This window comes from Hypomesus nipponensis, chromosome 20, assembly GCF_054491055.1.
Source record: "Hypomesus nipponensis isolate SF chromosome 20, ASM5449105v1, whole genome shotgun sequence".
NCBI lineage: Eukaryota > Metazoa > Chordata > Actinopteri > Osmeriformes > Osmeridae > Hypomesus > Hypomesus nipponensis.
Window position 1 is genome coordinate 10,247,501 of NC_140380.1, and position 26,090 is coordinate 10,273,590.

The 26,090-nt window shown below is 49.5% G+C and overlaps 4 protein-coding genes across 8 annotated transcripts; 1 reads left to right on the forward strand and 3 right to left on the reverse strand.

Moving 5' to 3' along the window:
- Positions 1-9,495: 9,495 nt before the first annotated feature.
- Positions 9,496-13,056, reverse strand: ndfip1l (Nedd4 family interacting protein 1, like). 2 transcript variants are annotated; one of them, XM_084683573.1, is made up of 8 exons: positions 12,873-13,056; positions 11,978-12,065; positions 11,755-11,885; positions 11,383-11,433; positions 11,101-11,188; positions 10,452-10,576; positions 10,295-10,361; positions 9,496-10,142 (listed from the first exon to the last, which is right to left on the reverse strand). In XM_084683573.1, the coding sequence occupies exons 1-8, from the start codon at positions 12,900-12,902 to the stop codon at positions 10,039-10,041; spliced, it is 684 nt and encodes a 227-aa protein (XP_084539699.1). In that variant the 5' UTR covers positions 12,903-13,056; the 3' UTR covers positions 9,496-10,038. The 2 variants fall into 2 exon arrangements, with proteins under 2 accessions (XP_084539699.1, XP_084539700.1); XM_084683574.1 differs by lacking the exon at positions 11,383-11,433.
- Positions 13,057-13,186: 130 nt separating this feature from the next.
- On the reverse strand, positions 13,187-16,159 carry endou2 (endonuclease, polyU-specific 2). The gene is made up of 6 exons (XM_084683575.1): positions 15,842-16,159; positions 15,093-15,207; positions 14,707-14,828; positions 14,337-14,449; positions 14,086-14,239; positions 13,187-13,561 (listed from the first exon to the last, which is right to left on the reverse strand). Exons 1-6 carry the CDS (start codon positions 15,959-15,961, stop codon positions 13,310-13,312), a joined length of 876 nt encoding a protein of 291 aa, XP_084539701.1. The 5' UTR covers positions 15,962-16,159; the 3' UTR covers positions 13,187-13,309.
- A 610-nt stretch (positions 16,160-16,769) lies between these two features.
- Positions 16,770-21,431, reverse strand: rnf14 (ring finger protein 14). The gene is made up of 8 exons (XM_084683567.1): positions 21,345-21,431; positions 20,552-20,710; positions 20,327-20,460; positions 19,686-20,222; positions 19,314-19,542; positions 18,986-19,158; positions 18,541-18,671; positions 16,770-18,066 (listed from the first exon to the last, which is right to left on the reverse strand). The coding sequence occupies exons 2-8, from the start codon at positions 20,700-20,702 to the stop codon at positions 18,006-18,008; spliced, it is 1,416 nt and encodes a 471-aa protein (XP_084539693.1). The 5' UTR covers positions 20,703-20,710; positions 21,345-21,431; the 3' UTR covers positions 16,770-18,005.
- mis18a (MIS18 kinetochore protein A) lies at positions 20,691-25,858 on the forward strand. Of its 4 annotated transcripts, XM_084683569.1 has the most exons (7): positions 20,691-21,568; positions 21,656-21,963; positions 22,126-22,192; positions 22,299-22,421; positions 22,704-22,806; positions 24,576-24,636; positions 25,145-25,858. In XM_084683569.1, the coding sequence occupies exons 2-7, from the start codon at positions 21,732-21,734 to the stop codon at positions 25,309-25,311; spliced, it is 753 nt and encodes a 250-aa protein (XP_084539695.1). In that variant the 5' UTR covers positions 20,691-21,568; positions 21,656-21,731; the 3' UTR covers positions 25,312-25,858. The 4 variants fall into 4 exon arrangements, with proteins under 4 accessions (XP_084539695.1, XP_084539694.1, XP_084539697.1 ...); XM_084683568.1 differs by having other exon boundaries at positions 20,691-21,963; XM_084683571.1 differs by having other exon boundaries at positions 20,691-21,963; positions 25,265-25,858.
- Positions 25,859-26,090: the final 232 nt, after the last annotated feature.

A 26,090-nucleotide genomic window follows, 5' to 3' on the forward strand; every position in this document is an offset into this window, starting at 1 on the left:
AACTATAGAGCTGCCCAACACACGTGGTGTCAGTCGAGTACATGTGGAAAACATACTCACACACACACACACGCGCACACACACACACACACACACAAAGAGTTGAGCGGCCTGGAGTCAGGAAGTTGGACTCCAGGTGTTAAAGTCAGCAGGGCTGGAGTCAGGGGGCTGGAGTCAGGGGGCTGGAGTCAGGGGGCTGGAGTCAGGGGGCTGGAGTCAGGGGGCTGGAGTCAGGGGGCTGGAGTCAGGGGCTGGAGTCAAAGTTTAGAGTCAGGGGCTGGAGTCAGAGCATTAGAGTCAGGGTTTACAGTCAGGGCGTTAGAGTCAGGGCATTTGAGTCAGGGTTTAGAGTCCAGGGCTGGAGCCTGCAGTATCAGTAGCACTAACATCTTCACCAGGTGAAGAGTCTGCTGTTCAGCTTCAGCCCGCACTGACACTTCCTCTGGGAGATTTATTGACCCAGAGGCCCCATGCAGACCAGAGAGGAGGCTGGGAGGTGGAGGGCTGGGGGGAGGTGGAGGGGGGGTGAGGTGAGGGAGTTGATGGGAGGAGCGAGGAAGGGTGAGTGATGAGGTAAGGGAATTGTAAGAGGGAGAGAGGGAAGGTGATGAGGTGAGGGAGTTGTGAAGATAGGATAGAAGGGGGAGAGAGGGAGGGTGTTGGGGGTAAGGGGAGGGAGAAAGGGAGATAGGGAAAACTAATGACAGTGTGTCTGTTGTCGACACACTTCACGACATATCCTGAGTTTTGACATGTGTAGGTGGTGGGGTGAGGGGGTGGGGGGGTGAGGGGGGGGTGGGGTGTCTGGGGGTGTACAGCAGAGCTTGTCTGCAGTCACGATGGTCAACTAAGCCGAAAGGACCCCCCACCTCACCTATTAACACACTCTGACCTCTGACCTCTGACCTTTCACCTGGAGCAGGAGCTTTAATGAAGCCCAGACAGAGTGTGGGTGAGAGAGAGTGTGTGTGTGTGTGTGTGTGTGCACCCTTTTTAGAAGACTTAGCCCACTCTATTTCCAGAAAAGAACAGAGAGAGGAAGAGAAGGAGAGAGAGGAAGAGAAGGAGAGAAGGAGAGAGAGCAAGAGAAGGAGAGAGAGGAGGAGGAGAGAGAGGAAGAGAAGGAGAGAAGGAGAGAGAGCAAGAGAAGGAGAGGAGGAGGAGAGAGAGGAAGAGAAGGAGAGAGAGGAAGAGAAAGAGAGAGAGGAAGAGAAGGAGAGAAGGAGAGAGAGGAAGAGAATGAGAGAAGGAGAGAGAGGAAGAGAAGGAGAGAGAGGAAGAGAAGGAGAGAGGAATAGAGGAAAACCCAATCTGAGGAGAGGAAGTTTACTCAGCCGACAGAAGAGTGTGGAGGAAGGTGGCTATTTTTAAAGCTAGCGATCCTCCGCTAAAATTAATAAATATGCACAATTGAAGGCATCCTGTTATTTTGTGGTGAGGACCAAGGAAGTTATTTTGTGGTACACTGATAATTTTGGTCAGAACACCAGGCTATAAATACTGTCCCTCCCTCCCTCCCTCCCTCCCTCCCTCCCTCCCTCCCTCCCTCCCTCCCTCCCTCCCTCCCTCCCTCCCTCCCTCCCTCCCTCCCTCCCTCCCTCCCTCCCTCCCTCCCTCCCTCCCTCCCTCCCTCCCTCCCTCCCTCCCTCCCTCCCTCCCTCCCTCCCTCCCTCCCTCCCTCCCTTTCCTTCCCTTAAATGAAAACTGATGTTGGGTAAAAAAGAAAACAACAGCGAAAAAAGAAAAAGCGGCATGAATTGGGTCCTTTTGAGATGTTTTACTCCAGAACACTGTTCTCTCCGGAACCTACTACTGTGTCAGATTCACTGTCCATCTCATCAAACACGCACACCCTCACACACACTCTCTCACAAACACACACACACACTATGGCACAGAGAAGCCGCGTGGTCACTTTGTGAAGACAGCCAGAACATTCTTTCAAGGGCATGTTAATATTCCAGATGCTTCTGCACATAAACAAGCGTCCCAAAAATTGTTGAGCGGAAATGGGATTTGGACGGGATCCCGTGAGGAGCGATACAACCACGCTGTGTAATCACACCAAATCACCCTGGTCTATCAGACCAGACCGGGGCGGGGGGTGGGGGTGGGGGGTGGGGGGGCGGGGCACCTCGAGGCCACCTTGATGAGCTCCACCTGGTTCTCATTCAACAGGGTGAAGAAAAAAAAACTCCAATCATGTTGTATACGCTTCCTGATGTCCTTCACACCCCGAACAGCACAGCGACGCTACTGAGGGTGGAACAGGGCTGGAGAATGGAGCTATCCCAACAGGGATGGAGAATGGAGCTATCCCAACGGGGATGGAGTCTGGGGGCCTTGCAGGAAGCCAGAGTTGGAGCACGTGGACTCATCACTCCATCAACAATACTTATGCAGATGTCATCTTGACTGACTGACTGACTGACAGACTGACAGACTGACTGACTGACAGACTGACAGACTGACAGACTGACTGACTGACTGACTGACTGACAGACTGACAGACTGACTGACTGACTGACTGACTGACTGACTGACTGACTGACTGACTGACAGACTGACAGACTGACTGACAGACTGACAGACTGACAGACTGAAAGAGCAAAAGAAAGGAAGGGAGAGAAAGCGAAAACAGTCAGTGCGTGTGCGTGTGTGTGTGTGTGTGTTTGTGCTGTGCTCATGTGACTGATAAAGCGAGGCAGAGCAAACAGCAGGAGAGATATCTCCCTGATAGAGTGTTCCCTGGTTTCCTCCAGCTTCTGTTGACATACAGCTTAAGAGGACAATGAGACACACCGCGGTCTGGCCTTAGACTGGGTGTGGGTGTGTGCGTGGGTGTGTAGGTGTGCGTGCGTGTGTGTGTATACGTGTTTGAGTGTAACCGCTAAACCAGAGAGCCTTTCCAACCAGCAATGTAAATATTGTGAAATTCACATCAAAGTGGGGACCAGAATCTACTAACATCCCAACACACACACACACACACACACACACTTACAACTACACACACAGCATAGACAGACAATCTGGAACCCCTTACAGTACACACGCACACACAATGTCAATGAAAGGTCAACTGTAGAGGTCAAATCAACATGAAAACCTTTTTATTTTTATTTTATTTAAACATCGTTTTAGAGTAAACCAGTAAAACAAGTCGTTAAGAGTATCCCAGACCAGGATAAACAAGGCCAGGCCGGGGTAAATTCTGAGGCTGGAGCCTTAGTCCCAAAGATGGAAGAGTCAGAGATGGGGCGCGCGCGCGGGGGGAGGGGGGAGGGGGCGTTGGGAATGTGAGGCATGTCAGATTAGCGGAGAGCAACAGTGGTGAGGACGAGCAGACTGAACCCTGGGAAAACAAGACCTACAGCCCCAGGGAGAGCCCTCCTTCCTGGGGACTGGAGGGGGGGGGGGGGCGGGGAGGAATTAGGATAGGCAGGGAGGAGGGAGGGGATTGAAGGAGAGGGAAGGAGAGAGGGGGAGAAAGAGTAGTGCACATGTTGTGGCTGGAGCAGGACTCGGATGTTTGAAAAGCCCTCGCTCTGCTTTGCCCTCGCCAAAAAGAAAAGCCCACAATCTCTGTCTCTGTCTCTCTCTCTCTCTCTCTCTCTCTCTCTGTCTCTCTCTGTCTCTCTCTCTCTCTCTCTCTCTCTCTCTCTCTCTCTCTCTCTCTCTCTCTCCTGTGTCTCTCTCCCTCTTTCTCTGTCTCTTTCTCTCTCTCTCTCTCTCTCTCACTCTCTCTCCCTCTGTCTCACTCTCTCTCTCTCTGTGTGTCTCATTCTCTCTCTCTCTCTCTCTCTCTCTCTGTGTCTCACTCTCTCTCTCTCTCTCTCTCTCTCTCTGTGTCTCACTCTCTCTCTCTCTCTCTCATTCTCTCTCTCTCTGTCTCTCACACACACACTCACCATTTTGTGAGTGCCCAGGCCAGACCAGACTGAGCACGGCCACCTGCTGCATTCCCCGGCCAGGAGCGAGGCAGCGGGAGCGAGGCAGCGGGAGCGAGGCAGCGGGAGCGAGGCAGCGGGAGCGAGGCAGCGGGAGCGAGGCAGCGGGAGCGAGGCAGCGGAAGTAGCCATTATTCAGGAAGCTGTGGCGTCTTGGGAGCTCCTCTTAAAGCCATTACCACTCAGAGAGCCCAGCACGCTCCAGCACACAGCTTCAAAGCAGGAAGGAGCCAAGACACCAGTGCCCACATTCAGGAGGAGGGAGGAGGGGAAGGGGAGGAGGGGGAGGAGGGGGAGGGGAGGTTGGGGGGGTAAAGACACAGACGGATGAAAAAACAACCAAAACAAAGCAGGAAGCTCCCTGCACACCTGCGAGAGAGAGAGAGAGAGAGAGAGAGAGAGAGAGGGAGAGAGGGAGAGAGGGAGAGAGGGGGAGGGAGAGAGGGGGAGGGAGAGAGGGGGGGGGGGGTCCGGGAGAGGGAGAGAGAGAGAGAGAGAGAGAGAGAGAGAGAGAGAGAGAGAGAGAGAGAGAGAGAGAGAGAGAGAGAGAGAGAGAGAGAGAGAGAGAGAGAGAGAGAGAGAGAGAGAGAGAGAGAGAGAGAGAGAGAGAGAGAGGTTTAAAGGGAAGAATAATAGGAAGAAATCCCCCACTAACTATTGTGTGTGTATGTGAGTGGGTGAAAGAAAGAAGAAAAGAAATAAAGTAAGAGAGAAAGAGACTCTAAATCCAGTTCTGTCCATGGTCATTTGGGTTGTAAACCCCCCTGCCCCCCCCTCAGGGAGGACCCTTTGTGGTACACTTGCTCTGTTCTCTGTGTCCCCACTCACCAGGACTCATTTAAAACCATTAAATGTACCACTCTTAACCCCCAGCTTAGCCCACTTCAGACCAGGACCTTTCCCATCTCCATCCCCCCCCCCTCCCCTCACCGCCCCTTCCTCTCATAACATCCGTTCTGTCTTAAACACCCCCCCACCCCAACTGTTTGGAGAGAGGGGTTCACATAACCGTTGTGTTGTCATGTGTGGTCCTCTACCACCCGCTACCCAGGAGTTAGGCCTCAGAGCTGGGCACTGCAGCTATCTGCAACCCAGGAGTTAGGCCTCAAAGCTGGGCACTGCAGCTACCCGCAACCCAGGAGTTAGGCCTCAGAGCTGGGGCACTGCAGCTACCCGCAACCCAGGAGTTAGGCCTCAGACCTGGGGCCCCTCTGGATACTTAGCCTCACACCTAACTTACCTCCACCCTGCCCCTGCCCAGCCTGGCCCTCCTAACCCCCAGCCCTCCTCACCCCCCAGCCTGGCCCTCCTAACCCCCAGCCCTCCTCACCCCCCAGACTGGCCCTCCTAACCCCCCAGCCCTCCTCACCCCCCAGACTGGCCCTCCTCACCCCCCAGCCTGGCCCTCCTAACCCCCCAGCTCAGCCTCCAGCACCTGCATCCCTCCGGAGAGGGGAGTTCCGGAGAAGGAAGCCCTTCAGGCAAGGCCTCTCGCAGATGGCTCCCAAATTACACCCTCATTACCCTTCCTGGCCCTCTGCCCTGCCACAGCCCCCTCCTCCCCCCTCCCCCCTCTAGGACTTCCTCTCAACACTGCAGCTCCACACCTCACCTGCTGTCAGCACGCCAGGAGAGCAGGAGCCCTCCTCAGAGTGCCTCCCCTCTCTCTCTCTCTCTCTCTCTCTCTCTCTCTCTCTCTCTCTCTCTCTCTCTCTCTTCTCTCTCTGTCTCTGTCTCTCTCTCTCTCTCTGTCTCTCTCTGTCTCTCTCTCCCCCTCTCACTGTCTCCCCCCCCAGGCCACCAGGATCCATATCCTCACACCTGTAGATCAGAGTGGCGACTTTGAGAAACGAGTCTGCTAGGAAGAGACAGAGAGAGAATCAGAGCGAGAGAGGAAGACAAAGCTGAGGGAAGGAAGGAAGGAAGGAGAGATGAGAGAGGATCCCCTGCCGGCCCTGTGGAGTCTGCTGTGGATGGGAGGAGGGGGGTGGGGGGGGTGGGGGGGGGAGTCTGACTGCAGTGGGATGACAGTTAGAGTGGATGGATGAGTCATAGGGCTCTCTTCCGAAGCCTGGCTAGGAGCCTTGGTATAGTGGAGAGGAGTAGGAGCAGTTAGTTACACACACACACACTGACGTTTCCAGACACTACCTACAGCATCCCTCCTCTGGAACAATAAGAGGGACTGTCGTTCCCTGGAGAACACGGCCGAGATGTGGGGGTGGTGGTTTGGGGCGGGGGGGATTTTGGTCATTAGGTGAACCTGTAGCTGGTCGAGACACATCACAACGTGCAGCACACAGTGGAACATAAACACCCAAATCCTTTCATCTCCCTCCTCTCTCTCTCTCTCTCTCTGTCTCACTCTCCCTACCTTCCTTTCTCTCTTTTATCAATCGCATCTTTCTGTCGAACTCTCCATCTCTCCACCTCTCTCTCTCCACCTCTCTCTCTCCACCTCTCTCTCCACCTCTCTCTCCACCTCTCTCTCCACCTCTCTCTCTCCACCTCTCTCTCTCCACCTCTCTCTCTCTCTCTCTCTCTCTCTCCACATCTCTCTCCAGCTCTCTCTCTCTCTCAGCCTCTCTCTCTCTCCACCTCTCTCTCTCCACCTCTCTCTTTCCACCTCTCTCTCTCCACATCTCTCTCTCTCTCTCTACCTCTCTCTCTCTCTCTACCTCTCTCTCTCCACCTCTTCACAGAGCTGCATCCAGATCTACTTGGTTAGCTCATCGCCAAGCAGGCAGCTTCGCAGGCAGCTAATTATAGGCCACGCTTTGGAGCGAAGGGCCGGATGTGACAGCATGCTGTGTGTGTGTGTGTGTGTGTGTGTGTGTGTGTGTGTGTGTGTGTGTGTGTGTGTGTCCAGTAGGAATCTGATGCCCCTCCCACAGTGTGCTGCAGAATTGACTCATGGACGATGAAGGCCATCTAGGGTCTGACTGACAATGAACACACACACACACACACACACAGAGCTGCCTGCCCAGAGGACTAACCATAAGGTGTCAACACATACAAAGCATCAGGATTTCATTCATCAAAATAAAAAAAGACAGCCAAACATGTATTGTGATGGCAAGCAAACATATAGAAAATGTTCACGCAAGTTGACACCAAAACAGGGAAATATTATGAACAGAAACCCAACTTAGATTAGCTCTTCATGAATCATTTTGACCCATTTACTCATCTTGAAAAAGTGTGGAAATGAATGAAGTCTGTTCCAAGGACTAGGGTTAGACACTGTGACAGATTCTCCCAAATCTACGAGACAAAAGCAGGCAGCAGTGTGTGAATGAGAAGGTTTGCTCTCATTCATAAAATACTGCACACACACACACACACAGAAAGCAACTGCACTACGTAGGAGGGGAACAATGAGCTCCGCGTGGAGCTCAACACCCAGAATCCTTCAGGCTAACTGCTATGGCTGGTCTATCTGCCGGGGCGGCATTATTTCTTTATTTGTGAACGCGTGACGCGTTCTGCCCACCACCATCTCCATCACAGCTCCACCCCTCCCTCTGTCCAAAAGCAGCCAGCCACATCCATTCAAGCATTCAGCCCACAGCCAATCAGCTGGGGAGGATGAGGAGAGAGGGATGGAGGGGAGGGGGGGTGGAGGGAGGGTGATGGAAGAAGAGAAAGAAAGAGACAGAGAAAGAGGGAGAGAGCGAGAAGGAGAGAGAGAGAGAAAGAGGGAGAGAGGAAGAGAGAGAGAGAGGAAGAGAGAGAGAGGGGGAGAGAGGAAGAGAGAGAGAGAGAGAAGAGAGAGAGAGAGGAAGCGGGGGAGGGCAGCTTCTCTGTGATGAATAGGTCACCTGTATTACATCACTGCCAGGGCAACCATGTGAGGGAGGCAGTCTGGGGGTGGGGGGGGGGGTTGGGTAAAAAAAAAACCCAGACCACATCACCCCTTCCTCACCACCCCCCCTCCCCTCTCTTCGTCTAACCCACCGCTCCCCCCTCCTCCCTGTCCTGTGAGAGTGAGTCAGAGGCAGACCCGTTCCCTTGATGCACTGCGGAAGTGTAGTGACGTCTCCCCCCTCCTCCCCCCCTCCTCCCCCCTCCTCCCTCCCCCCCCCCTCCTCCTCTCTTCATCTCTGCCGAGTGCGTGCATGCGCAGGGGCTGAACCCTTCTCATCCATTCACAAATATTGAGAGCCCTGCGTAGCAGGTAGTAGTATCAGACACACACACGCACCCACACGCTCTGTGACACCCCTGTCTGGGCTCTGACAGCACGGCAGGAGGGCGTGGATGAGGGAGGCAGCTGAAATCCCCCCGGTCGAGATAAGGAAGGGATGAGCACGAGGCAGGGACGAGGACGAATCGGAAGCTGTCGTTTGGACGCTGCCTCTCTGGTGTTCACTACAAAGGACGAGGATGATTCACTGTAACAATGAAGGGGAGGGAGGGACTGATTTGGAGCTGATGTCACAGGGGTGGGCGGGGCTGTTGGGGAGTCAGCAGTGAGTCAGAGGCGCTGGTGAGGAAGAGGAGGAGGAGCAGGTGAAGACTGAGCAGAGCACGTTGGGGAGGGGGGAGGGGGGCTACCTGCTGTGTGACCCATGGCAACGGCATCGGCAGGCTGAAGATGAGTCACCACTGCTCATCCCTCACACACACCACACACACTCTCTCACACACACTCACACCTCCCCCTCCCACACTGGCAACAACTCCCCCCCCCCCCCCCTTCTCCTTCCTGCTTCCAGCCAATAGCCATGTAGATCCTGCTGGTATGCTCTTCTCTTTTGTTCTTCTTTCTCCTTCTCTTCAATCCTCCTCTCCTCCCCTCCCCTCCTCCTCTCCCCCCTCTCCTTCTCTCCCCTCTCCTCTCCCCCCCCCTCCCCTCCACGTGCTCAGCAGTCAGGCACAGTGACCTTATCCAAACACACATGATCATACATTCACACGTAAGCGTGTTCCTGGAGAGCTACCTTCCAGTGAGCGTTCCTGGAGAGCTACCTTCCAGTGAGCGTTCCTGGAGAGCTACCTTCCAGTGAGCGTTCCTGGAGAGCTACCTTCCAGTGAGCGTTCCTGGAGAGCTACCTTCCAGTGAGCGTTCCTGGAGAGCTACCTTCCAGTGAGCGTTCCTGGAGAGCTACCTTCCAGTGAGCGTTCCTGGAGAGCTACCTTCCAGTGAGGACATGTACACCTGGAAGTGGTCACTCCATGCACACTCCAGCTAAACTCTTCCTCTCAATAACTCACGTCTGAAACGCACAGCCAGACATTTCAAGTTTTCTTCTCTTGACTGTTTCCTACGCCCTACCCCGGCACCTCACGACTCAAAACGCCAAGCTCGCCACGGTCAGAGGACCACGGCCATGTTTACAGCATGAGCTACTTTTTGCTGTGAGTAAAGAGTTCCAGCAGCATATCTGTTGAGATTAAAGAATGTCAGTTACATATTGAAAATATGTAAGAGATGTAGATCAGCTGCATAAAATATTTGACAAAGCTGATTGGGTTATATAGGGATGACAATATTACACCCCCCCCCCCCCCCCCCAAAACAAAACTCTGCTTAATGATACATCTTAAAAAGACTTCAATTTTAATTTCATTATTGTATACAGCAAGAAAAACAAGCAGTTCTGGATTGTTCTGACAGAGATTGCCTTCACCAAGTCTCAACACAGAGCTTTATCCATGGATGTTCCCATGCCTCTGCCAGCAGCAGCTTACAGCCTACACAGATGGATCTTAATCATACTAAACACTGTTCCACAACTGGGGACATTATATGTAAACAAGACTGCCCCCTACTGGTGAACAGGGGAGCAGCACATGCCACTTCTACACAGATATTAAATATGGTATATGTATATATTTATATTTATATAAGGCATTATTTGTACACCACAGACTTGATTGCAAAAAGCACTTGACAACAACCACTACAGGACAGAGTGACAGAATCTCAGCATTCACCGTGTTACATCAAAAAAGACAAAGAAATGATATCGTCTGAGCCGTCTTCCAGCAAAGAAAAACTAAACGTTTAATTTTTTTTCTCCAAATTTGATGTCTCCGCTCGAGGCGGTTTCGTAGAGACGACCTGAGGGGTCTCCGGTCCTCAGTAGATGAAGAGGAGCCTGGTTCGAGGGAGAGGGGAGAAGGAGTCGGCCATTTTGCGGATCTTGGCGTAGTTGATGAACCCCCTGAGGAAGAGGAGGCACCCTGGAGGGGACACAGGAGACCGGACGGCCATCTTAGATTCCTCACATTACCCCACCATGAGACATCCGTTTTAAACCACCGTCTTGGCGTTGTGTGACTGGACTTCATGCTCAGTAGTGCCAGGCAGTCTGGGAAACTGGAAATCCACTTACCCAGCATCAGGAACACCCACCACAGCCAGTACTGCCCTTCGAAGTAGCCAGGGAAGTATGTGGAGAACTGGGAAAAGGGAGATGTCAGTGGTTAGTCAACTGGCTGTGACGAGTGGGAAGGCCAGACGTGTGTGTGTGTGTGTGTGTGCGCTCTCACCCGTACGATAAGGATCCACTTGATGAGGGACAGGCCGAAGCCAGAGATGGCGCCGTAGCGGCCGGCGGCCGAGGTGGTGAGGCAGAAGGAGAGGAAGAATCCGATCCAGTTGAACAGGAAGGCCACTGCAGAGAGCACACACAGAGGGAGCAGGGATCCTCACGTCAGGATCAGAACTAGGGCGGGAGGGGCTCGAACAGGGTGTTCAGGACGCACAGAGGTTCTAGAACAGGGTTATCAGAAACCAGAGAGGTTCTACAACAGGGTTATCAGAAAGCACAGAGGTTCTAGAACGGGGTTATCAGAAAGCACAGAGGTTTTAGAACAGGGTTATCAGAAACCAGAGAGGTTCTTGTACATGGTTATCAGAAAGCACAGAGGTTCTAGAACAGGGTTATCAGAAACCAGAGAGGTTCTTGTACAGGGTTATCAGAAAGCACAGAAGTTCTACAACAGAGTGTTCAGGACGCACAGAGGTTCTAGAACAGGGTTATCAGAAACCAGAGAGGTTCTAGAACGGGGTTATCAGACAGCACAGAGGTTCTAGAACAGAGTGTTCAGGACGCACAGAGGTTCTAGAACGGGGTTATCAGACAGCACAGAGGTTCTAGAACAGAGTGTTGGACTGTTGCTGCAGACGCGTGCTTACTGAAGAAGGTGAGGATGAAGATGCCGTCGTTGCCGATCCGCAGCTGGTCGGCATCCTCAAAGTCATCCCTGGCCACAAACTCATCATCCTGCAGACACACACACACACACACACACACACACAGAGGTTTAGAAGCACAAATAAACAAAAACAAAACAAAGGAAACCAATGCATTCACATTTCCTCTATTTAAGCACCTCTACCAGGCCTATAGGGCCCCCTGTAGCACAGAGGCAGTACTGCAGCTAACTAAAGCAACGCACTTCAACCCCACAGCATTACCTCTGTTGAACCCGGAGTTACGTCATCAAAAGTCGCCAGCCGCTCCCTATGCTGAGTACAAGCAGTGGCAGAGACACAAACCAGCAGTCAAACCAGGGGTCAGGGGAGGGTGCCATACTGCACGCCCACCACTAGAGGGCAGTGGAGGGGAGAGCAGGCTGTGAAGACTGACAGCTTCTATGCTGTTGGCTGTCAGGGCCAAAGAAATGCTGTCTCACTACAACACCCATGTGTCTTCCTTCCTGTCAGGTGACAGGAAGTCTATTCGGAAGACTTGTTCAGCTCACTGGCTGGACAGCCACTGCTGTGTGTGTGTCTGAGTGTGTGTCTGTGAGTATGTGTGTGTGTGTGTGTGTGTGTATATACACTCACCCTCCCAGCTCCCAGGGGCGCTGTGGTCTCAGCCTTGGACCTCTCCGCCTCGTCGTAGGAGGGCAGAGTCGTGGCTACGTTGTATGACGGGGGCTTGGGGAAACCGCCATCCTCTTTGTAGTCAAAATAAGCTGAGGGGAGATATGGGATGTCAGTATGTTGTGTGCGTGAAATATGTGTGTGTGTAGTGAGTGAGTGTGTGTGTGTGCAAGTGTTTTTCTACCTGCATTATCTGCTGCAACGCTGCTGTAGGGGGGTGGTGCGTCCATGGCAACCTGTGAGGCCTCCTCCGGCTCCTCCTCATTGGGCAGCTTAGGGGAGGGAACAAGGGAAAGACCCAATCAGGGTTTGAGCATTAGCAGGGAGGATACTGTCTAGGTTAGACGTCCAATTTGGTTTGGGACAAGGTTGTAGTGATTCAGTTTCAAGTTTGGGGTTTACTGGTTTACTTTAAGTAAATAAAGAATAACGTCAACATGCTGTAAGCGTGTACGGCCACTCAGGGCGCTTTAACAACACGGTCTTGGCAGTCCGTGATCACAATCCAACCCAAAATTGGGAGACATTAGAAGGCACACACACGACTGTCAGATCCCACAGGAAGTGGAATTTATGAACATATATCCTCTATTGCTTGCATGATGACGATTTTCCGCGTGATGCCGTGCTGAAACGATTCCACCGGAACCATGGGGGGAACTAATGCGAATAGTTATGGGGATCGTAAACAACACCACTGTTTTGTAATAATACAACTGTATGGTGTCCCACTTCACACCTCAATAAAAAACGGTGTTTCAGTTTTCTCATTGAGTCGTAAAAAAACAGACGGGTCAGCGAATGCTAGCTTGCTAATTTATATGCTTAGTTACGCACCTGGTTGTACTCGTATTCAGCCAGCTAGCATCAACAGCACTAGCCCGCAATGTAAGATAAAAAAATATACATGTGTATATAGGCCGAAATATATTCTTTAATTAATGTTAAATAGTCAACAGGCAAATCTATTGTTTCGCTAGGCTGAGTTTGACAGTCTAGTTTGAGTGTGGCCTTTCTCTGAACTGCGAGTAACGAAGCCGGAAGACCAAAAGCTGACTTTATGATAAAAGGTTCTTTACCTGTTGATATCTGGCACTTGGCTCGGCCATTCCGGAGTGACCAACTTTAAAATATCAAATGAATAAGCTTTCGGTGCTCAAATGAGGAATTGTATAAGTGTAAAATGAATCTTTTCTCGTATTATTGTCGGGAACGCTTTCGTTCACGTCCCTCTCTTCTTCACCGTGTGTATGACGTCAACGCTCATAACAAGGTCGCAAGCTTTTTACTGCCTCCAAGCGGACTAACACGGAAGTTCCAGAAAACGTTTTTAATACACTCATGGTTTCAAATAGGAGATGGTAAAAGTAGTGAAGCAAATAGACACAGGAATATTAAACACATCGTATAGTTTATTGTATCTTAATGTAAAGTAAAAATACAAAAACAATACTCATGACACTGGTGTGTGAGTCTATTTGAGAAGTCATATCTATATAGTTTTTAATTTATTTTTTTACTTTGTTTGGTATCTCACAAGTACGGGATAGGTGGTTCCTATGTGCTTTTGGTTGAAGTGGTGGCACACGATCTCGACATCGTAGACGCTGAAGGACACTTTGACACGCTCGTTCGGTGAAGAGAGGAAACACAGGGTGTAGAGGGCGAACTCAAACTCGGGGCTGACTCCCACGAAGATGCTGCCTTTGGGCTTAATCCCGTCCTTCCAACAGAACTGCAGTGCTAGGATGTGTTTGTTTTCGTCAGGCTGGAGGACACACAAGAGAGAGATAGACTGAGAGAGAGAGACTGGGAGAGAGACAAAGAGGCAAAGAGACTGAGAGAGAGATATAGAATGAGAGAGAGATATAGACTGAGAGAGAGAGAGATAGACAGAGAGAGAGAGAGACTGAGAAAGAGAGAGAGACTGAGAGAGAGAGATAGACTGAGAGAGAGAGATAGAATGAGAGAGATAGACTGAGAGAGAGAGATAGACTGAGAGAGAGAGAGAGAGAGAGAGAGACTGAGAGAGAGAGAGATAGACTGAGAGAGATAGACTGACAGAGAGAGAGAGAGAGAGAGAGAGAGAGAGAGGAGACTGAGAGAGATCGACTGAGAGAGAGACAAAGAGGCATAGAGACTGAGAGAGAGAGAGATAGACTGAGAGAGAGACAAAGAGGCATAGAGACTGAGAGAGAGAGAGAGAGAGAGAGAGAGAGAGAGAGAGAGAGAGAGAGAGAGAGACTGAGAGAGAGAGAGAGAGAGAGAGACTGACAGACCAGAGAGGCTCACCTGTGGAGAGTTAGCTACATAGCTGTATCCTTTGTAGTCAATGTGTCCCAGCTTCTCCTGCAGGTACAACTGGATCCAGTTATGGAAACCAATCACAGTTCTTCCACCTCTGGTCTCCCCAACAAAGACATGCTCAAACCCTGAAGAGTCTGGTCTGGGGAGGCAAAGCAGAACACCATTACACTCGTACTTAGGGTCAACTTGGTTTCAAAGCTAATAGTGAACGTTTAAGAAGTTACAGTTCCTCTCACTTGCTTGATCCTCGCCTGGCATACAGCTCAAACCAGATTCTGTAGAGCTGTTTCTTAAAGTCTGTCAGGTCTTCTGGAGATATGTTCTTCCTCACCAGGTACTGATGAGCAAGCTGCATGCAGGGAAACACATGGGAGCATTCATGGCAGACGGGATTTTCACCTCGCTGTGCGATGTACTTGAATTGTACTTGTATTCAGATAAATTAATATTACAGTTTTAAAGAGGTGAATTCAAAACCAACACATTTGGTGATGTTTAAATTTAATGATGAAGTATTCAATGCCTTTAAAAATGCAAAACGTTATGTCACTGATTTGCTTCCGTAGAAGGCACACTTGCAAAACTGTTGGGTGACTGTCGGCGTACCTTCATTGAAGAAGACTGAACCATAATGTCCAGGAATCGGTGGTTTTCCGCCTCCTCTTCGGGGGTCACGACCTCGGGTACGCCGGTGGCACTTTCATAGTTGTCCAGGAGGGAGATGAACGCTGGGACAAAATCATCCACAACCCATGTGTTTACTGATGCAGCGCTCAAGTCGGACGTCACATCCTATCTGTGTTAGGGTTGCTTAGAGGCCCCCCAGAATTCTCATTGTTTACAGTAAAAAAAAAAAATACTAAAGGAATTGATGATACATTTTTAGTGGCCCCCTAATTTTAAGATGGGTAACCCCCCCCCCAAAAAAATACAAATCTGGCTATGCTACTGCACTGTACATGTCATCTCAAAGTGTCTTTGTGAACACGTACCTAAATAGGTATCCTTTTTGAAAATCGTTTCATCCACAAACTTGAACAGGGGAGATCCCTTCCCGTCGTTATCGTCTTCGTACTGAGACTGGACGTCCATGGCCCCAGCCTTGCCCTGGATCCAACACAACACACCAGGAATCAAGCCTCTGTTCCACCCACAGCCTCACACACGGCGTAGGCGACCCAAGGTGGACGATAAGCCTTCAGCTACTTTGACTGGTAACACATTCTGCATCTGTACTTTTTCGGTGCATGGTTGATTCTTAGGCCTGTGAACCCCCATTTCAACTCTCCCCTATCCTTTCCATTTTCAAAACAATTTCCAATTCCAGAATCCAAGTATTCCCAGCTATAATTGCCCATTAGTTCTAGTCCCAACATCCATATTACGGTCACATGTAATTGTATGCAATATTTAAGTGATTAGGAGTCATCTGCTATTGCACTGTTTACCAACAGTGACCAGCCAGCAGCAGCTTTTGTTGCTCTGCGACCTGTCAGACACGCTGTCTGTTGAGCTGTGGTCAGCCTCTTTTGTAAAGACACAGCAGGTTGGTGCTGACCAGTGTGCATAGATGACCCTCGGACCAGTGTGCATGGATGACCCTGTCAGACAAGCGATCGTGCTTCCATGATGTTGTCTTATTTAACATGACCCGTAAAAAAAACAAAAAAAAAAAGCGAATTTTAGTGGTTTTGGTTCAGGTTTGTTCCATCTCTTGACAACCAGCTTCCCACCTCCTCACCTGCAGGGAGATGCGGTAATCTATGCCAGGTTTCAGTCGGTTGGTGTCAGAGTTCCACAGCTCCTGGACCATGGAGGAGAGTTCGGGGTCCGCCTCGCTCGTGCTGCAACACGCGTCCATGTCTCCGGCGCTAGGTCACACATCACAGTCATACAACACAATCCTCCTACACCCAGGCTGCCCGTGTGCTCGCTACGTGACAAGGCTGCAAATCCACTGACCTTTCGCAGTTTTAGTCTCTGGCCTGGTCAAATGGGGAGGGGTCAATCTTGCGGCCTGCTCTGTGCTGGTCGAGCTGGCTTGTTGGACGTGTGTATCTTTACTGGCACAGGAGCGGGGTGGGTCAGAGAAAGACCAGGGGGGGCACTCCTACACCACGGGGTGGGAGGGGCTACGAGGTGGGAGGGGCCAGAGGGGAGGTAAAAGAGTTGGACCTCCGTCAGCAACTCTCGCCAAAGGGATTAAAATGTGTTGTAGCGCTTTTCTCTCTCTTGCTACAACTCTCTTTGTTTCTTTAGCTCCATATTGTTGTTCTTCTCCCTGACTGTGTCCTTCTCTCTCTTTCTCTACATCCCTTTCTCTCTCTCCATCTTTATCCTTTATCTTTCTCTCTGCATCTCTTTCTCCTCTCTCTCTTTTACCTTTCAAAAGATCTAAGTACTATTTAAACAATAACGTATTCATCCAAAGCAACGTGCAAGGGTTACCCCACAATCTCGTGTTCTGCAGAAAAATGCTCAATCACTAAGATCTACCCCTTCATTTCTAAAGATGACAAATAACACACCCGTCAAATCATTTGGATTCATCCAAAAATGAAATATAAGTGATATTGAGAAAGTCAGCAGACTAGAATCGACTTCTTAAAAATAAACCAACTAGTAAAAATTTGGAAACACACACAAACAGAATGACACATGATCCCATATATTCACATGAAACATATTTTAATGAGGGAAAGAGTGTTTTGTGTTCTCAAACCCCCAAAACAAGAAAGAAAACACTGCAACAATTTAACGCAGCATGAAGATAACAACCATCATAATTCATATTCTCAAACTTCCAACAACATGTTTTGTAACAGTTTAGAAGAAAATCATTTGAATATGCTTTTAAATAGAAATATATTTCTTATAGAACATATTAACATTATTCCATTCAGCTTTCCTTGGTGTAAAGAAACAAAATCACAAAGTGTGGAAATACGAAAGCAACCGACGGCAGGTTTGAACACACGGGATCCTGATAAAACCATTTACCCAAGGATGGAGTTCCACATACACCCTGATCACACGATCAACACCCTGATCACACGATCAACACCCTGATCACACGATCAACACCCTCATCACACGATCAACACCCCGATCACACGATCAACAAAGAGCCCATGTTGATGAAATTGGGACAAAATGTACAAAAAGTGCTATTTCAATAACATTAGGCTACATAAGATGTTTTGATGTCCTCGCATGAAAGATAATTTGAAAAGGCTTTATGGAGTAAGTTTTGATCCAGGTGGTTGTTTGAGGTCTTAGTGGCATTGATACAATGCTTTTTTTCTCCAAATTAACTCATTATTGAAGTGTAAATTAACATGAAAACAATCAAATAAAAAAGCTGTTAAATTCAGATATTTTTTTACCTCGATTCTGAAAGTGTTGAATTCATACCACTAAAATATAAGACCATTCTGTGGATAAGCAGTGTTGGGAAGCACAGTTCTGGTTTTCTGAATTGTTAACATACATTTTGCAGAATCTTGGTGGTAGTTCAAAGCCATTTCAACATTGTGGGATTTTCCCGGTTTTGGGTCATGCTTCTTTAAACACAGACATCCTACTCACATTTATTCATATTATTTATTATAATTGTCTTCAGCCACCATGTTGACTACTTTTCAAGAAAGAGAACCTTTCTCGTTTTAAGAATCAAGAGTATCTTTCATGATACTAGTTTTTTGCGCATCTTTAGGAGAACTCCAGTACTTGGTAACCACCAGTCGTTTTCCCAACTCTGCTTAGTGTAGTAAAGTATGAGGGATACAAGGGAGGCCATGCAGGTTCCAGAGGGTTTGTGAGATGAACAGAGGTCAGGTGGTATTTTAACACATAGTTCTGCCCAGCACCCTATGGCTTTGCATGTTATTACACTTCAGGCTGCGTCAGTCTTCCTCATCACTCCAGAAGGCATCGTCTTCGTCAATATCAACACCTTGGAAGAGTCTAGAAACACAAAGAAAACAATCACAGGAGCTCCCTGGAAATCTGACAAAGTACCAAGACACACCTACATCCATGGGTTATAGTGGTTCAACTAACACCAGCGTCACATATGCATGGATATATTACACATCGACTGAATGACGCAGTTAATAACGTCAAGTCATCTACAGCACCAGGTACACACATTCTCAGTATTAATCCAGCTATGAGGGGGATGAGGTGTAGGGGATGAGGTGTAAGTGAGGGTCAGATGGCTGAGCGGTTAGGGAATTGGGCTTGTCATCAGAAGGTTACCGGTTCGATTCCCAGCCGTGCCAAATGAAGTTGTGTCCTTGGGCAAGGCACTTCACCCTACTTGCCTCTGGGAGAATGTCCCTGTGCTTACTGCAAGTCGCTCTGGATAAGAGCGTCTGCTCAATGAATACATGTAAATGATGAGGGGTGAGGAGGGTCAAGCAGAGGATGAGCACTCACTGGTTGTAGCAGGGGGAGGAAGGGTTGTTGAAGTGGCTGTAGGGGTTGACTCTGGTGAGAGCACCCAGACACAGCCAGCAGAAGTACTGCTTACAGGTGGTGCAGGTCATCTTGTTGCATCCGTCCACCTTCTGCAGGGAGGACAGACAGGACAACGCTCAGACAAAAACAAAAACAGTTCTATCCTACTGCACTCCTAATAAGTCAGATGGCAGTCAGGGAGTCAGATGGCTGAGCGGTTATGGAATCGGGCTATTAATCAGAAGGTTACTGCTTCGCGTCCCGGCCGTGCCAAATGACGTTGTGTCTTTGGGCAAAGCACTTCACCCTACTTGCCTCGGAAAGAATGTCCCTGTACTTACTGTAAGTCGCTCTGGATAAGAGCGTCTGCTAAATGACTAAATGTAAATGTAATAACTAATGGCCTTCCGTGGCCCAGGCCTACCTGGATGTTGGCGGTGCAGCGAGGGCAGCCCTTGCAGTTCTCGTTGAGCCAGTCCCTGCTGAAGGACTCCTCGACGGCCCGCTGGATCACGCGCTTCCCAAAGCGCTGCTCCATGAACCTCTTCCCCTCAGCGCTCGCCGACATGTACTCATCCCTCAGACCCCGCAGCTCGTCTGAGAGAGAGAGTGAGAGTGAGAGTGAGAGTGAGAGAGAGAGAGAGAGAGAGAGAGAGAGAGAGAGAGAGAGAGAAAAACGTTATCCACATCTGGAACTTCCACCTTTTTCGGGTGGGTTTGGACACTTACAAACAGAGGTGTTTTCCACGTACCTGCGGTGACCTTGCAGTGTGACAGGCCGTGGTAGCCCCTCTTGCAGAGGGTGCAGAAGGCGTACTGGCACGCGGGGCAGATGCCCATGGTGGTGTTTGGCTCCACCATCACGGCCGTGGTGCAGGTCTGCCGGGGACAGTACACCACATCAGCCATGAGGTCCAGGCTGGACTGGAGCAGCAGGCGGTCGTACCTGGCAAACAGCTCCTCCCCCACCAGCAATTTCACCTGGGAGAGAGGCAGGAGGTTAAAGGAAGGGGTCGGTAAGTTTCGCGAACCTTGAGTTGGAAAGGGATTCGAACCGAAATATCCTGGACCCCCTCACACCAGGTCACCAGACCCACAAAGTCCCGCCAGTCGGTCACAGTTACCTGTGAGGGCGTGGCTAACGAGGTGCACTTGGGCTCGGGGCAGTTAAGGCACTGGACGTTCCCATCTCGTATCTGAATCTGGAAGTACTCGCTCATGCAGGTCTTGCAGTACACGTGCTGGCACTCCTTAAAACAGAGGCAGCCGGAGCCCAGCTTCTCGCAGAAGCAGATGGCGCAGCAGAACGCCTTGGAGTCGAACGTCTTCTGCCGCTGGGTCTCGTCAAAGTCCAGCAGCTGAGGTAGGATGTCTGAGCGGGGGTCCACCACCAGGACCGCCCTCCGGTCCGGCTCACCCTTCGCCTTCTCCTTCCTCTCCCCCCCGGTCAGGCTGCCGGACGGACTCGCGGCAGCAGCGGCGGCGGCCTCGCCCTTCTTCCCCTCCCCCGGGGCCCTGGCGGCGAAGGCCAGCTCCAGAGGCGACGTGATGCCCAGGAACGGTACGGCCTCCTCCTTGAGGAACTGGACCCAGGTGAAGAGGACCACGGAGCCCCTGGACTCCTCCCACAGGTCGTCCAGGCGCCTGCACAGCGACGTCATCTGAGGGGGAGGAGGATTCAGGGTGAGGTTAACGAGCTGGGAGCTACGCGGCAACTGGGTGATAGCTCACAGAGCTAAAGCCTTCAGAAAGGTTTGAGTGTTACCTGGGCTCGAGTCAGCCACGTAGAGCTCAGCGTGAAGACCGGAGAGGCGGAGGAGGGGTAATCCACTGGAAGTTCAAAGTTGAGCACCAGTGGTGGGAGGTAGCATATGTCGTACTCAGTTTCCTTCTCTCCTCCTGAACAGGGAAAAAAATAAACAAATAAACGACTGAGGATGATGTCATATGAAAGTAGTGTAATACACCTGTCCGCGTGATGAGGGCCCACCTTTGACAATAATCTTGAAGTTGGGAGGCAGTTCCAGGCAGAGCTGAATCTCTCCTCCCTGGTCCGACTCCGCCCTGTGGAACTCCTCTTCATCGTAGATACTCGCTAGGGCAAGCAACTCATCCTCTTGCGCTTCCTGGTCCTCCGACATTTACATTCCTGGAGGGAAAGTCAAAGACCGATGAGGAACGGGTTACCGCGACTATTAGAGACCTCGGTTTGCCACGGCTGCCTCAGTGAACTGCGACAACGAGGTGAAAGTTCAGTTGTTAAGACGAGTCTGAAACTTTAGCCCGACTAAGGCACTGGACTCTATAATCAACTTCACCGCAATCTACTCTGTATTGTTTACTGATCCTGGGAAGACACTAATTAAAGCTTGCCGGTCGGTAGCCGTTGTATTACTATGCTGACTAACCCTTGGCTGGATAAACATCATGATATACTGCCGCCTAAGTAACAGTGGGACTCACCGTCCGACAGATAGCAAGACAATATGCAAGACTATCTAGCAACAGACATGCAAGTGCTAACTGACTTGACAGAAGTCCTTTGACAATAGCAGGATGAGATCTTTAAGGGACTGACAAGCTAGCTAGCTTGTAACTTGAGTTGTATAAAGAATGTTGGCCTTGCGTGATTTCTAAATGCTACGCTGTAACCAGATGAATGTGTGGCTAATCTAGCTAGCTAACGTACAAACTAGGCTAGAACTAGATATAGTATTGGCTTTTCTTGTGATCGCGTTTCTCAGTAACATTATATTTAATATGTAATGGAAAATTGAACTTACAAGTCTTTCCCAGCAATGACAACTTGTAACAGATAGAGGCAGAGCAGAGGACCTCCTCGTGAGGCTGACCTGCGCAGCTGATTGGACACCGACAGTTTCTGATTCCGTCTGAAGAGTATACGTCACTTGGATACGGAAGTTTTTATTTTTTTTTATGAACAAATTGTGATTTATAAACAGCATGGCAACAGCAACACATCTTTACATTATGATCGTGTGATCAGGTACATAAAATACAAAAATAATAAATAAAAATGATAATAAAATAAACGAAATAAATATATTGGGGTCTCTGTTTTTCTACTACATAGCGGATACGGAAGTGCGCTCTCATCCAATGAATTCCTCCTTGCCCAGCGTTCCACTTACCGCGCAACTTCGAAAACAATGGCGCAGAGAAGAAATTACCGTCAAGAACCCGTAGTTACCGATGCTACGTTTACCTTTACCACCAATAAGGATGACTACGAAGACACAGTGGTAACCGAAAACGATTCTAAACAGGCAGAAGATGACAATGGTCCGCCCGTAGTTTTTCTTTGTGGGAATTGTAGGCTTCCCGTCGGTGACTCGCTCGCCTGGGCAGGGACTGATGAAGAGGGTCAAATACTACTGCACCGTGAGTTCACCCAGCTAGTAAACTAGTTTGTTATAATACCACATTATTCTCGATAGTTTGCCACAAACAAGTAAGCCGAATAATATCAGTGATAGCCTACTGTACAGTACTGACACATAGTGTCTCCAGCCGTCATGTCCCTTATCCGATCTCTCGGTTTAGGTGTCAGTGACAATGTTTCGGTTGGCAAAGAAACCCACATCTCTGGCAGTGGTGACGAATTAGTCTGGTATGTAAAAAGTGACCAAGAAGACGCAAAGATAACTCTGTTGTTGTTCCGAGATAAGCCTTTAAATGAATGCTCTTGTCTGTGTGTTGACCCCCTTTTTTTCTAGCCTGGTTGTCAATTTGACCTGTGAAGGGTGTTGTTCCTTACTTGGCATGGTGTACACGTCAACACCCAAGAAACTGGACTACAAAAGATGCCTGTTCTATCTCAATGTCGCCGCCATTGAAAGGTAAGATGCGTTTGCGTTGAAGGCAATTGCGTGAGGAAAAAAATAAAAAGTGCGTGAACTGCTGCCTACTAGAGATGATAGTCATCAACTCACCAGTTAATGCCGAACCTATTGACAGTGACACCCTCGTTAGTATAATCTTGCTCTTTTCCAGCCAAATGACAGGACATTGCTCTCAAAATTAGGCTAGACATTTTCAGACAAGATCGTACATTCGTTTCTGAACCACTGCTCTTTAAGAGATAATTAAAACCGCTAATACACACCACTCTGCTTTTACAGCTACGTACTGGGCTCTTCTGGCCAGCAGGTGGCAGTATTGGACTCGTCTGAAAAGCCGGTCACATTAGAATTCAAACAAGCTGTGGAGCGCCAACTGATAGAGGTATCTAACTAACCCATAACTGACACTTAATTTCTTTGAAGCAACCTTTATTTTTATAGACGTTGGCAGAGGAGACGTTGTTGTTGACGTCGGGTCACCTCCAACACGAACGCTGTCTGGTGTCACGAGATGACTTTATATGAGATGGAACGTAATCAATCTCACGTGAGAGTCGTTAACCTTGAGTTTGGGGTTAGTGTGTGTCAGTGTCGGAAGGGAGCGCTCATCTGCTTGTCCTTGAGAAGGACATGTGTGGAGGTAGAGGTGTGTGTGTGTTTGTGTGTGTGAGAGAGGGGTGGGGGGTAAACGGATCAGAAATCCTTGAGACCAGACAGGGTTTGAATGATGTCATGCCTTCCTAATTATCACCTCTAAAACACACCGTGACTGGCTTTGATTTCAAGATGAATTCAGAAATATTTAGTTGTAATTGTTTGTTTTAAGGTTTTTGTTTTTAATAAGTATTTATTGTACAGTTCAATGGAAAAATGTAATGTGTAAATCTTTTTCTTTTATCAAGGTCTCTAAATACATTATGTAGACTATGTCTGTGAAACGCGCAATGTGCATTTTATTATAGTTAATATATATTATTTAGATATTCAGGCCTTTTTTGAGATGGGTCTTTGTCTTCAGTTTTTTTCTTTGTGAAAAACATCTGTAATGTCGAAACATGGCCAATAGGTGGCGATCGTGTTCATGGTTCTCACACCAGGAACAATGGGTCTGATCTGGGTCTGTTAAGGAATCTTTGTTTGGTAGAAAAACATGTTTTGATCATACGGTATGCAGGATTATGACTAACAGGGATATTGTGACATGCATGTTTGTGTGACCTACTAAGGTGAGTGATGGGATGACAGCGTCAAGAAAACGGCTAAACGCGTTGACATTATTAAGTCACTGGGTAGTTTGTAAACAAGCATTTTGAATCGTAGATATTAACACAATATTGTATTCGCAATGCTGGGTATCAAAACAAACATTTATCGTCTTTTGGGGGGGGGGGGGCAGTAAAATTACTGAATACTCAATTCTATACAGGTGTAAATACGCATACAGGAATTCATTCATGTTATTAATAATTGCATGAATTAGGTTATTTCCAGCCAGTTGTGAGTGCCTCCACCTACATTTGAACCACGCGCTGCTAAACACACTGGTGTTCAGAAGTCCAGGCCTCAGTGGAGATCAGGGTTCTCTCCAGGTCCACAGGTGTAGTCACCCTCCCAGAACAGTCGCTGTCGTGGTGATGGGTTCCATGTCAAAGCAGGCTTTACTCTCACAAGTCGACACACGTTTATTTTTAAACTTTTTTTTAGTACAGTTGTGTGGGGAGTTCTGACTGTGAGGCAGTTGAGACCTGGCGTGTTCCTGCTGCGTCTGACAGGGTCGCAAAAACACTGATTTCGCCACGTTGGCCTTTTACTCGTGTTCTCGTCGTTCTTTTGACCGGTACCTTCCGTCGAGGCGGAAGACTGATTTAAGTGCAGTGTTGCTGATTAGCCATGCAGACGGCAACTGGATGGAGGTGGTGAGGACCTCTCCCCAGAGTGTCTGTCTAGCCAGACTTCCCGCGAAGAACACACTCCTTCACCCCAGCCAGCCGGCCGCTAATGTATTCTGTCTGTCTGTCTATCTGTCTGGCTGGCTTTCAGACTCTTGTTTGGGTTCCTTCACCTTTTGGACTTAATGACCTGTCTCCTCGTCCCATCTCCTACCCCTCCCTGCCTCCCTCCCTCCCTCCCTCCCTGTCTCTCTGCCCCCAGATGAAGGACTTGGCGGTGAGCATGGCCCAGAGGCTGCTGCAGATTGAGGCTGAGCTGTTCAGTAAGAAGGAGAAGGAGGATGTGATGTGATGAGAGGAGGAGGAGGAGGATGTGATGTGATGAGAGGAGGAGGAGGAGGATGTGATGTGATGTGATGAGAGGAGGATGAGGAGGAGGATGTGATGAGAGGAGGAGGAGGAGGAGGATGTGATGAGAGGAGGAGGAGGAGGATGTGATGAGAGGAGGAGGAGGAGGATGTGATGAGAGGAGGAGGAGGATGTGATGAGAGGAGGAGGAGGATGTGATGAGAGGAGGAGGAGGATGTGATGAGAGGAGGAGGAGGAGGACGGGCCAGGACGGGAAGATTCTAAACACACACACTGTCCCCCCCCCCCATGCACACCCACACACACAAGGGCGTCTTACACTGCTTTAATGCATGGCATTCCCTCACCTTCACTCCTCCCCGACCCCTCTCTACTCCCCCTCTCTGACCCCCCCCCCCCTCTCTACTCCCCCCCCCCCATCTCTCCGACCTTGCTTGAACGTCCCTGTCCTCCTCCAATCAGAGCCCGGGGACTTGCGTCCTCTCCGGTCTCCATGGCGCCTGGCTGGCTGTTGCCGGCTGTGGAACACACGGCGCGTACGTTGGGTTTCCGTGTCGAGCCGCCCCTCTTTTCTGTTGTCAGCTTCCACGTCGCCTCATCGATCAGGCCGCCTCAGCGGACCTGGTTGAGATTCAGTCCGTCAAGCGCAGCGTAGCGCCTTGCTGAAGCAGGGGAATGCTGATCAGATCTTGGGCCGCACCTAGAAACATATCTACATTTTTTTAGGTTTGGTTGTTTGATTCCCTAATAGCGGTCAGTTCTGTGTTCCGTGTACAGGGTTATTGACTCACGGTTGATGTGAAACTTCTTTTGTAGAGACTGACAGTGGTTCTGTTGGGGAGGCCCCATAGTTAACCCACTAAAACTCTTGTTATCAATGTTATCAAAACGTTGCACATACGCTCCATTCATTGTTTTTCATGTCATAGAACCTGTTCCTGCAGACACATCACTGTCCTCCCTCCAGCCCTACAGGCTCTGCTTGTGCTCTTGAGATGACCAGACTTTGTTATATTAACTCTGTTCTATGTCTAAATTGGACTTCAATCTTTATTATGTGAGACCTTAGATCGTCAGACGAGTCTTGTGTTGTTCAGAGCGAAACTAGGGTCTAGGTCTATGCTGTGTGTTGTCTCAAATGTTATCTTTTCAACTGAATAAACGAATCTTTAAACACACAGAGTCATGCGATTGTGTCTCCCGATGGATCCCCAAGTGGCTCAGTGGATCATCCCTCTGCTTTCCTCATTAAAACCACCTCCAGGATTTGTGACTCAACCAGCTAGTTTGGGAGAGAGTCCTGGGGGGGGGGGGGGTTTGTTTACCAGCACTGAGCTAATGTTCCCTAGCAACACTTTCTACCAGGGTGGGAAAGACCCCACCTTCCCATGATGCACTCTGTCCACGA

Excerpts from the sequence above, each read along its gene's own strand:
- ndfip1l (XM_084683573.1), bottom strand. The coding sequence starts at position 12,902 with ATGGCCGAGCCAAGTGCCAGATATCAACAG. Across the intron at positions 11,189-11,382 it reads TAACTCCGGGTTCAACAGAG|GATGATGAGTTTGTGGCCAG; the intron begins GTAATGCTGTGG and ends GTGTGTCTGCAG. Across the intron at positions 10,143-10,294 it reads GTGGGTGTTCCTGATGCTGG|GGTGCCTCCTCTTCCTCAGG; the intron begins GTAAGTGGATTT and ends TGTCCCCTCCAG.
- endou2 (XM_084683575.1), bottom strand. The coding sequence starts at position 15,961 with ATGGACGCGTGTTGCAGCACGAGCGAGGCGGACCCCGAACTCTCCTCC. Across the intron at positions 14,829-15,092 it reads CAAAAAGGATACCTATTTAG|CGTTCATCTCCCTCCTGGAC; the intron begins GTACGTGTTCAC and ends ATTTTGTCCCAG. Across the intron at positions 13,562-14,085 it reads ATGTAGCTAACTCTCCACAG|CCTGACGAAAACAAACACAT; the intron begins GTGAGCCTCTCT and ends TGTGTCCTCCAG.
- rnf14 (XM_084683567.1), bottom strand. The coding sequence starts at position 20,702 with ATGTCGGAGGACCAGGAAGCGCAAGAGGATGAGTTGCTTGCCCTAGCG. Across the intron at positions 20,223-20,326 it reads CGTGGCTGACTCGAGCCCAG|ATGACGTCGCTGTGCAGGCG; the intron begins GTAACACTCAAA and ends CCTCCCCCTCAG. Across the intron at positions 19,543-19,685 it reads CGTTAGCCACGCCCTCACAG|GTGAAATTGCTGGTGGGGGA; the intron begins GTAACTGTGACC and ends CCTCTCTCCCAG.
- mis18a (XM_084683568.1), top strand. The coding sequence starts at position 21,732 with ATGGCGCAGAGAAGAAATTACCGTCAAGAACCCGTAGTTACCGATGCT. Across the intron at positions 22,193-22,298 it reads AGTGGTGACGAATTAGTCTG|CCTGGTTGTCAATTTGACCT; the intron begins GTATGTAAAAAG and ends CTTTTTTTCTAG. Across the intron at positions 22,422-22,703 it reads AATGTCGCCGCCATTGAAAG|CTACGTACTGGGCTCTTCTG; the intron begins GTAAGATGCGTT and ends CTGCTTTTACAG.